Below are 11,640 nucleotides of genomic sequence, written 5' to 3' on the forward strand. Positions count from 1 at the left end.
ACAGAGCGAGACTCCATCTCAAAAAAAAAAAAAAAAAGATAGATCGTCAAATCCACACTGCCCTTCATCTATTAGATTGGTGCAGAAGTAATTGCCGTTTTTGTTATTACTTTTAATACCAAAACCACGATTACTTTTGCACAAACCTAATAGGAACACTAGAGCCCAGAGAGGAGACATCCCAGAATTCTAATTCCTAGGTCATCAGCTGAGCTGTGACTTGCACAGTTCTCATTTCCCCCACTCTGATGCTCTGTTCTTCAAACTAAACCTCTCCAGACATCACTTTTTGCTCCCTCTGCTCCCAGTCTTCAGAATTCCAGGGACATTGCAGGATTTCAGCTGCATGTAATGCCACCATTTATAAGTCACGTTTTTCAGTCTTCATAACCAAAAAAGAAAGTTACATCATAGACTCACAGGGTGATGAGAAGACTCAGGCCACATGGCTGATGACCCGTGAAATGTTCATCTAGCTCTTGACAAGAGCCTCATGACCTCCAAAGCAGCCTACCTCTTTTTTGAGTAGCACTGACTGGTCAACTCTGTGAGCTGCTGGCACTGTGACTCACAGTGTGACGTAGGTGTTTTTGGTGTAGGTCTTTCCATTGCTGCATCTGAGAAATGGGGATTAGCAGTGTTAGCTGTTAGCTGAGGGCTTCATCTCCTTCCTCTTCCACTTGGAGGTTTAGTGCTTGGGCCCCGCGGCGTGCCGACAGCTTCTTCATGCATTAAAGGACAGAGGCTGTGCCGTCTTCTGGGGTCTTCTCCAAATTTAACAGCCCATTCCCTCAATAGCTCCTCTAGCTTCCTGCTTTTAGCTCCTTTCTGAACCAGCTCTGGCAACATCATTCCTAAAAGGGGCTGCCTGTGTTTTTCCCTTTAGCTAGAAACCATCTAAATGATTTTTAAAGAAAAACTAAAATATACCATGCCATTTGACTTCAGGAAATGCAAATGTTTCAAAATAAGGTGCTTTTTTTTCTTTTTTTTTTTTTTCCATCCTCGGGTTTCTCAGAATTACAACTGAGGTCACCCCACTAAACATTTGAAGACCAAAGGGGAAAAAAACAACAAAAGAACCAGAATGTGTGAGAGGCAAGCCTGGGCTTGCACTTCTCCAGCCACCTGTTTACAGCTCACCTGCCATAAGGAGTAAGGGGCACAGTGTGAGGGGGCCTTCGGCCAATGAACAGAGCCTGTTCTTGATGTTATGTGCTGGCCTCAGCCCAAGGTATGAGTCTTATCTTCCCATCTAATCTAGCCTGACCTGCAAAGCCAGTGGGAGAATGAGGCCCCGTGTTATTCTAGCCCTCAGGCAAAAGGCAAGTCAAGCATCCTGGTTCACCTGCCTGTTGCCCTAAGTACTTACTCGGTATCCACAGAGGGAAACAAGAAAGATGAACTAGGTGATTCAATTCAACAAACATTTACAGAGCATCTGCTAGGCTGGGCAGTGGGGGTTTATAAACAGAAGTCTCTGCCCTGAGGGTTCACTGTCTAATAGAAGAGGCAAATAGGCAAAGGGAAGTATCCTAGAGGAGTTGACTGCTAGGCTGTGTTTCAAATGAGGAATAACTTGTCTGGTGAAGGAGGCAGTCCAGGTAGAGAGCCCAGCAGGTGCCAAGGTGTAATGATAAATCAACATACCTAAATGGTATGTTTAGGGGGACTGCAAAGCCCCAAACTCCAGGACAGCGGTCAGGAATCCACTCAGGCAGTGGTCAGGCAGCCTGAGTTTGGATCTCTACTCCACCCCTGACTACCTGTGTGAATGTGAACAAGTCACTTAACCTTTAAAAGAGTCCATTTCCTTATGTACACGATAGAATTAATTATGGTATCTCTCTCATGGTGTGGTTGTGAGAATTAAATGAAATAACGCATGCTTAGCAGAGTACCTGGAAAATGGCTGTCACTCAACATGCATTAGTTATGATCATTCATATTATTATCACTGCTCCTCCTCATTATTATTACTATTGGAACATAAAGGGAAAGGGGAGAAGGGAAGGTGAGGGATGAGACCAGAGAGTTTAGTAGGTTCAGAGTGAGGGACCATGAAAGCCATGCTGAGGAATTTGGGCCTGATCCTGCAGGCAAAAGGAGTCAGAAAGGGCTTCCATGCAAACAGACTCAGCCAGATCTGTCTCCCTGACTTAATGTTCTACATCTTAGAGTAGGAGGTTAGGCCAGGAGGACTCTCTAACCATAGTCACAATCCATTAGGAGCATAAGCAGCCATCAGTGTTGGGGTTCTGACTACACACCCCAAGAGCATGGGCTGTGGGCTGCAACAGGCAGGACCAGAGCACTGATCAGAGGATGCATGAGGATGTAACCAAGAGAATGACAGCTGACCCACTGGCCCTCACCACCAAGAGAGCTTTGGACCAGAAGCTCTATGTGGATGCAGCAGATAAGGAGGAAAACTGCCCCTGCTTCTGCCGGGGATGCCTCTCGCAGTGAGCTTGTTCAGACAGCAGAGGGAACTCTTCATTTAACTTTGAACCACTCCAAAGCCCCCATGAAGCTATGAAGGTGGCCAGGAGGGACTTTCTTAGGGCTGGGCAGAGATTGCAATGGGAGAGGTTGTGAGCCCAGCAGGTACTACTTGGCAATGTAGTGAGCAAACATCCCAGGGTGTGGCTGCTCCGTTGAATGGGCCTTTGGTTGCCTAGTCTCTAATGGATGGACTGAATGGTCATCTCTGATGGCATCTTTGAAAAGATGTCCATGTCAGGTCAAAGATTGCCCAGTTTTACACTTGGGGAAACGAAGGATCAAAGAAGAGATTCACTCTGAATAAGTTGAATTCAAGAGTCATTGCAGGAAATGTATAATTTGAATCTGTGCATACAAAATATTAAGTAGTTACTATGATTTTAAAAAAGCTAAGCCACCATCACTGGTGAATATATGAAAAACATTTTTATTTCTTAAATACAATAATAAATAATAACATAATATTATATTTGCCTCTGCCAAGGAAGCTCCAAATAGTAGGACTTCTGCTAAGATTTATTTAACCCTGTGTCCCCTTAAAATTGAACACCAAGATGTTTTTATCTTTGTTGTCTAGCAAAATAGCCTAGAACAAGAAACCTGGCCTCTGGAATTAGCCATGGGCAATTCCAGCATTTACACAAACTTGCCTGAACTTAAGTGATGGTATTGACCATCTCTCGGCATCAAAGTTAACCCTGTAGGATTAGTCTGAGAACTAGATTAGCTGATACATTACCCAGCTGTAAAAGTACCCAGACTAGTTTCTGGCATATGGTGGGTAAGTTGACAGTATTTACTATCAGTATTATCATTCTCACTGCCACTGCCTGGCAAGGCGCCATGAAACAATGTATTTCACCTGCCTGGTCCCCAGATTTTTTTCCCATCTGTAAAAGGGACTTAATAATACCCCTGTCATAGAGTTGCTGCAAAGATTAAGGAGATGAAATACGTATAGTGGCAAAAAATGGCACCTGACACATTGTAGGAATGGATGTCATATTTGTTTCCTTCCCCGATGTCCACAGTCTTCCATAAAAGCCCAAGTGGTAGCAATCAATAAAAAAGAATTTAAAAAATTAAAATCCTAAAATACCTGATGGCAAAATGAGAAATAAAGAGCATTTCTCCTTATTCTCAAAATGGAAAACAGAATGGTAATTGTCTGCATCAAAGGGTCATAGAAAAAGATCTGGTATCTCCAGATACCAAAACACCAAAAGACATTTTAATATATCATCTCCTTATTTTTAGGAAATTGCTCAGAAGACCTCTTATGTATCCTGAAAAGGGCTCCATTCAAGAAGTCATGGGCCTACCTCCAAGGTCAGTAACCAAACCCGGGAAACCTAAACATATGAAAACCGCTTCTGTGGCTTTTCAGCAACAGAAGTCACAATTAGAGTCCCATGGTCAAATGTGACCTGCAGATGTGTACTGTTTAGTCTGCAGGATATTTTTTTGTAATTTGAATTTGAATGTCTTAGCGGGGAGAGTGTTATTCTCCAAAGCTACAAGTCTTCTCTTTCCTCGCCCCATTCACTCCTTTATGTTGCCTGGCCTCTGTGGGCATTCATGGTCCCCACCATCACTTCCACCACCAGCCCCACCCCTCACCCCTCACCCCTTCTTATTCAGCTACCTACCAGTTTCAGCAGAGTACACAGTCCTTTTCCTAATGCAAGGGAGACAGGCACTTAATCTCTGCCTCTTTGAAGTTATTCACAAGGGAACCATAAAATTGCCTTGTCCGCAGATTGACAGCTTAATGAACATGTCAGCACAGGGCCAATTTGCATATTGCAGTGTGCTTCAGGTAAGAGATCCCTTACAAATGAAGCAATAAGAGGCACTTTAGACTGCAGGATGAGAGAGAGATGGCCAAGATTCTCTGAATAGCCATCCTGCTCATTTTAAAAATTCAATTTTGCAGTTAGATTAGTTCTCACTCTTCAGTTGAATTGCAACAAGGTTTAAAGGGAAAGCATGGAAGCAATTAAAACTAGCATGCCAGCTTCCCGGCCCTGAAAGTCACCCTTACCAGTCAGTGCTAATTTTCATGTGTTAGGACTTAGAGACTCACCCTCCAACACAAACTTGTCAGTTTAGAGGGTCTGCTAATTCTCTGCTTTTCAATAAATCCCAGATGGCAAGAGCCCCTTAATAGGCACATGGGGGACCTACACGATTATTTTTGGCTGCTCTTTGAAGGAAAGAAGGCATTCAAAAATTCAGACAATGAACCATTAGAGGATACATCTTAATGTGAAAATTCATGGCGATTCTCCTGGAAATCTTCATACCTAAATTAGTTATTAACTGAATAATATTATTGAATGTCCTACCTTGCACTTTCTACAATGCCTATCAAACTCAATATTATTGAATTTCCTATCTCTGATACCTTCTGCAATGCCCATTCATGATAAATGAACAGGATAGTTCCGACTTTGTGGAGAACAGAGTCCAGGAGCTTATAGTCTGAAAAGGGAAAGATCATCATCATCATCATAGAATAGTATAATATGATAATGATTCCGTGGAAAACCATTCTATAGGAGGTAGAAGTAAAGTATCATGTGTGTTCTGACCCTCCAGTTTTGAGTGTTGAAGAAAAGGAAGTGGGGTGGTTTTATACCTGTGCCTTGAGTAATAAGTAGACTCTAGAGGGAGTAACATGGAAGATATTCAGATGATTGGAACATTACAGAAAACATGGGTCTTGAATGGGAAACTTTGAATAAAGACTTAGTTTTGCAATGCATACCTACAATCTTCTCAATAATTCTGTTTTCTGTACTTCTCTTTCTAGTGGCAAAGCATCTAAACAAAACCAAATTGTCTTGGAACAAAGATGGCATTCTCCATGGAGTCAGATATCAGGATGGGAATCTGGTGATCCAGTCCCCTGGTTTGTACTTCATCATTTGCCAACTGCAGTTTCTCGTACAATGCCCAAATAATTCTGTCGATCTGAAGTTGGAGCTTCTCATCAACAAGCATATCAAAAAACAGGCCCTGGTGACAGTGTGTGAGTCTGGAATGCAAACCAAACACGTGTACCAGAATCTCTCTCAATTCTTGCTGGATTACCTGCAGGTCAACACCACCGTATCAGTCAATGTGGATACATTCCAGTACATAGATACAAGCACCTTTCCTCTTGAGAATGTGTTGTCCGTGTTCTTATACAGTAATTCAGACTGAACAGTTTCTCTTGGCCTTCAGGAAGAAAGCGCCTCTCTACCATACAGTATTTCATCCCTCCAAACACTTGGGCAAAAAGAAAACTTTAGACCAAGACAAACTGCACAGGGTATTAAATAGTATACCTTGCCTTCTGTCTCTTGGAAAGATATAGCTCCAGGGTTAAAAAGAGAGTTCTGAGTGAAGTATCTTTCAGATAGCAGGCAGGGAAGCAATGTAGTGTGGTGGGCAGAGCCCCACATGGGAATCAGAAGGGATGAATGGATGTCCCAGCCCAACCACTAATTCACTGTATGGTCTTGATCTATTTCTTCTGTTTTGAGAGCCTCCAGATAAAATGGGGCTCCAGTATCAGAGCAGCTAGCAACTCTGCCCTAATGGGAAATGAAGGGGAGCTGGGTGTGAGTGTTTACACTGTGCCCTTCATGGGATACTTCTTTTATCTGCAGATGGCCTAATGCTTAGTTGTCCAAGTTGCGATCAAGGACTCTTTCACACAGGAAACTTCCCTATACTGGCAGATACCCTTGTGACTGAACCATGCCCAGTTTATGCCTATCTGACTATCACTTTGGCACTGGGAAGCTGACCTTGTGCTCCACATGACCCTGCCCCTAGGAACCCCCAGGGAAAACCAGGCCTGGGACAGCCCCCCATTCCTGAGATGGAAAGCATAAATTTAATACACCACCACAATGGAAAACAAGTTTGAAGACTTTTACTTACAGATCCTGGACAGAAAGGGCATAATGAGTCTGAAGGGCAGTCCTCCTTCTCTGGGTTACATGAGACAGGAATGAGAAGTCAGAGAGAGAGAGCAAGGGAGTTAACAATGTAGGTAAATAAATAGGGTGTGGTCACTCTCAATTCACTGGCAAATGCCTGAATGGTCTGAAGGAAGTAACAGAAAAGTGGGGAATCCAGTCTGCTAGGGAGGAGAGATGCCTCTAGGTTCTTGTCTTGGCTAGAGGTCTGGTATAGAACTGGAAACCCATATCAAGGGTGACCAAGCCCAGCTTCTGGTATGAAAAAATTAAACTTGTATACAAAATGGTTGCCAAGGCAACAAAAATTATAAGAATTCACTATACCTTCCCCTCCCCGGAACTCAGGATCCAAGTCTAGAAAATGAAAGGACTGGGTTTGAATTGCTTCAAAACCTCTTCCATCTCAGAAGAGCAGCCCCTGGGAACTGAGATTCTGACACAATTTTGGAAGCTCTTCAACCAAAATAAGGCCACCCTACCCCAGTATACAATTGAAGACACTAGTAGCACCTGACTGCATCTCATCTCAGCAAAACCAGAATATGGGAACAAAGTTCAGGGTGCCCTGCTGAATGATGTCAACAGCAGGATCTCAAGGATGTAATGGAAAGAACTACCATGCTGACCATCCAGAATCTAAGACACCATCTCATCTGGGTGTTTGGGAAACCATCTGACGAGGCCTGACTCTATTCCAGTTAGGTTGACAATAATTGAGCAGCAGGCATTTTTCATTTCTGGTCAGGATAGCGTTGTGCCTTTAGCAAACAATCAGTGTGCAACAGCCGGGGAATGGCTGCTGCATCTCCTGCAGATTATATTCCTGCTTCAAACACCTCTCAGAAAACCAGTTCCGTGAGGGTTTTTAAATCCCCACAAAGTTGTTGACAGATAATGATGACCCTGGAAGTGGGGAGGAGGACTTCTGAGAAACAGCAACCTCTCTCCTGATTGGGGTAACCATGAGATTTCTCTAGCTATATCCAACTTGGCATCTGTACATCATCTTTGGAGGAACATCTTATTCATGGAAGGACCTTGACAAGCCGTTTGAGATGGAATGTAGGCCCTGAGGTTATGCTTCAGTAAAAAAAAAGATGGAAGCTTCCCTGCTATACTAAAACATGGAGCAAAATTCGCATTTTTCTCAAGAAGGAGAGAAAAGGAGTAGGACTCCAGCAAAGTTTGTCAGAAGAAAAGCTAGAAAAGATTTAAAAGAAAGAAAGAAAGAACAAATCAGCAGCGGTGTTATGGATGAGAGGGACTTGAGAGAACAAAAATGGCTAAGGGAAAAATTTAAGTCATCTGCTGAGCAGTGTGCTATGTCAACCTCCTCCTAGGTCTCCTCTTTGAAATATTCAGTAAAGTCTACATTTCTCTTTAACTCTTTCTGTGAGTAGATTCTTTGGGAGAAGCAGGCATTGGAAGAGGTGTTGAATTCAGCAAGCCAAGTGGTCTGTGGTAAAAAACAGACATTGAGACTCAAAGCTAAGAAAAACAGGGAAACGGCTGGCATTTGAGTTACACACTAACTGCGTAGGACAAGTGAATCTTGCTTAAACAACTCATGCATTCTTGAAAAGGTATATGCAACCCAACTGTGTGTTAACGAAGCAAATTTTCTGCCATCTCACATTCTAACTCGAGAAAGATTGCATTTTCATTTTTCACCAACTGTTCTCTAAGCAGAGGTCCCTGACTTTTGCACTGTGAGTGGTTTCTAATCGCAGTCTCTGTCAAGCAATGCTTAGAAAGCCAACACCTAAAGACACAAGGGGTACATCATTTAAATGAATAATGTAACCAAACAAAAAAAAAAAGAAAGAGAATAATCATTCATAAATCAACTGATAGATATGTAGGAAGTGGGCAACCCAGGAAGTTTAAAACTAGATTCTGTTACTCTTGAGGGTTAACCAGCCCCTGGGAATGTTATGAGCAAATGATACTCTGCGAGTAAAATGATATCTATGCAAGTAAAATAAATAATTTATTTAACTGGGAACCCAGGCTACCTAACACATATGCCTCTTTGGTAAAAACTCAACTTGAGCTCCTTCCCTTCCTCCTACCCTCTGAACCCCACCTCCTCACCACACACAGACACTCAGTGTACTTGCAGAACTTGTAGAGGAAGATGGTGAGTGAGCTGATAAAAAAATAACAAGTCAATGTAGATTCATCCAAACTGGAGTGCAGTGGTGCGATCTCGGCTCTCTGCAGCCTCCTCTTCTTGGGTTCAAGTGATCCTCCTACCGCAGCCTCCTGAATAGCTGGGACTACAGGCACACATCACCACGCCCAGCTGATTTTTGCATTTTTAGTAGAGACAGGTTTTCACCATGTTGGTCAGGCTGATCTCGAACTCCTGACCTCAAGCAATCTGCCCACCCTGGCCTTTCAAAGTGCTGGGATTACAGGTGTGAGCTACCACACCTGGCCTCTAACCCTTTTCTGAATCATATATTGACCATGTACTGAGTCTATAGAGGATAGAGACCACCTGTGTCTCACACTCAAATCACCATCCTGGAGTCACCAGGGTGAGAGCAGGGAAGAGCAGAGGAAACCTCTGAATGTGGGGGACTGTCCAATGTAAGGCTGGAAAGACGTGACCTGAGGTTTTGCAGAAAGGCTACAGGAGGCCCTATCAAGGCTGGTGGGAAATAATGGAGATTGGCATAGGAGACTGGGCTCAAATACCAGCTCTCTCACTAACCACACTCGAGGACTTCACAAGTGTCTGCTCCCTGCTGGGCTTCCATCCAATGGGACTTCCATCAAGTCTGGCAGATCTCTCAGGAGTGTTCTAGAGATGATACAGGCTGACTTCTCCATCCTTTTAATTTAAGGGGTTTGTCCCTTCCATCCCAGAGTAAGTGGTATTCCTGGGATTGTGGGAGGCTCCCTTGTTCAGCAGATTCTGCCAGCTTCCCTCAGCACTTCCTCCTTTAGTACCTGTTCACATCGAAACCTCTTAGGGCACTAGGCTAGTCTCTGAGCCATCCTTTATGTGATTGGGGATTCTGAGAAGGAATTAGATAGTAGAGTTATGGTAGAGTAACTGCTATATATTTAATTGTTTGAATATACCAGAGTTTGTCCATTCTTCTATGCTAAAACATTTAACTTGCTTTTAGGTTTTTGCTGTTACACACAAAGCTACAATAAGCACTTCTTCTTCTTGCACACCTCCCACCCCTGGCTGCCATTTTTCTATACAGCAAAAATATTCTTGGAAAATTATAAATGGTGTCACAAAGACACTGAGTTAACCATGGCTCATGACGGTTTAGACCCCTCTATGATCAGAGCTCATGACCTGGAGCTTAGTCTCTGGAATCTGAATGGCTCCTTCCATCCTTTCTAAGTACTTCTCTGCTCTGTACATTCATTCAACACACATGTCCCAAGTGCCAGTGAGTGCCAGGTCAGTTCACAACCCAACATGGTGTGTGCTACAGCTCTGCCAAGCCACTGCAAAATCAGCCCTCATTAGCATGGGTTTGAAATATGCCTTTCAGTGCACTCTGGGGCGTCCCTGGATCTAGCTCTCTTCCTGGAGAGTAAACAAACACCAGAAAGCATGAAGGACAAGCACAGCTCCAGAAGATTTCTCCCCCAAGATCAAATGTCCATATTCCTCATGGGCTCCTCTCACAGTTCTCTCCTGAAACTCTGCAATGGAAGATTGTCACTCAATGTCTAGTATAATGACTTCCCAGGTTTTTTTTCTACCATGACCCAGAAGAAATGTCATGTTGCCAACAAGGACTAAGGAAAAAAAAAAAAAGAAAAAACTTACTGTAACCATCTAAATTGATTTTATGATGCTCTCTTAAGTTACAACCCTCAGTTTCCAAAACACTGTTCTAGTGTGCCTTCTCCTGCTCCACATGTTGGAATGCTAAAAATATACTTTCCTTATTCTTTTGCAGCTCGGGCTCTAGTACTATTTAGTCTGAAATGGACAGAATTTTGGAATGTTTGTCCATCCAGCCAGCAAGCACATCTGTGAAAGTGATTGGTTTTTCTGCAGCTTCATTTGCAGAGGTTTTAATGTTCAAATACGAGCTTAGTAGTTGGGGTGAGCCTAGGTGGTGGGGGAGAAGCATCCATTCTGCTAATGTAGTCTGTTGCAGATGTGCACTGGTTCTGGAGCCTGGCAACAGTAGCAGCTTCCTGATTGTAGTGGTTTCCTGTTGGCGGCAGCAGTTTTGTGGTTCTAGAGGGGCAAACTTCCTGATTGCAAGATTATTGAAGAGAGAGCAGCTACTATAGCAGCCCAGTTCCTAGCTGTCACATTATAGGTTGCTCCTAAAAGCTCAATCTCGATCCTGTTTCCTCAGACCTCCTGACAATTCTACAAGCCATTTAATATCCTGTGATAAACCCCTTCCTGCCAAACAAGCTAAAGTGAAGTCTCTTCTCTGCAACTGATTCCTCATGAATACAATAACAACATGTACAAACTGACCTCACCATTATGTACAAACCAACCCCACCATACTCATCCTGAACTTAACACTATTGCTACATTCCAAATATCAAGGACTATCTCAGTCTGTGAAGATCCTTCTTCTCATGTCCTACTCAATTAACATCCAACTAATTCCTCCAGTTTCCTAGTTTCAGCCACTACTCTGGATACCTCCTAAGCCACAGCATTGCCTCCAGTCTTACTCCTTAAAAATCCCATCTCCAGACAGCAATAGTATCTCCCCATTGTTCTTGGAATTGACAGTGATAATGACCATTTATCAAGCTCTTACATGTTATGACTTTTCCTGCACTCTCTTATTTAATCTTCAAAGCAACCCAATGAAATAGGCATCATTGAGCCAGGCGCAGTGGCTCACACCTGTAATTCCAGCACTTTGGGAGGCCGTGGCGGGCGGATCATGAGGTCAGGAGTTTAAGACGAGTCTGGCCAAAATAGTGAAACCCCATCTCTACTAAAAATACAAAAAATTAGCTGAGCGTGGTGGTATGTGCCTGTAATCCCAGCTACTTGGGAGGCTGAGGCAGGAGAATCGCATGAACCCAGGAGGCGGAGGTTGCAGTGAGCCGAGATCATGTCACTGCCCTCCAGCCTAGGCAACAGAACAAGACTCCGTCTCAAAAGAAAAAGAAAAAGAAAAAGAAAAAAAGAAATAGG

The 11,640-nt window shown here is 43.3% G+C and overlaps 1 protein-coding gene across 2 annotated transcripts in view; it reads left to right on the forward strand.

Moving 5' to 3' along the window:
- TNFSF8 (tumor necrosis factor (ligand) superfamily, member 8) overlaps nucleotides 1-11,640 on the forward strand; it is a 39,644-nt gene that overhangs the window by 23,262 nt on the left and 4,742 nt on the right. Inside the window, exons 3-4 of one of the 2 annotated variants that reach the window (XM_011998482.1) lie at nucleotides 3,763-3,834; nucleotides 5,321-5,419. In XM_011998482.1, coding sequence (XP_011853872.1) covers nucleotides 3,763-3,834; nucleotides 5,321-5,419 — 171 coding nt within the window. Of the gene's footprint in view, nucleotides 1-3,762; nucleotides 3,835-5,320; nucleotides 8,488-11,640 lie in introns of those variants that run through there. The other variant, XM_011998481.1, reaches the window with a different exon arrangement.

The sequence above is a fragment of the Mandrillus leucophaeus genome, unplaced genomic scaffold (genome assembly GCF_000951045.1).
Source record: "Mandrillus leucophaeus isolate KB7577 unplaced genomic scaffold, Mleu.le_1.0 Scaffold572, whole genome shotgun sequence".
In the NCBI taxonomy this organism is placed as follows: domain Eukaryota; kingdom Metazoa; phylum Chordata; class Mammalia; order Primates; family Cercopithecidae; genus Mandrillus; species Mandrillus leucophaeus.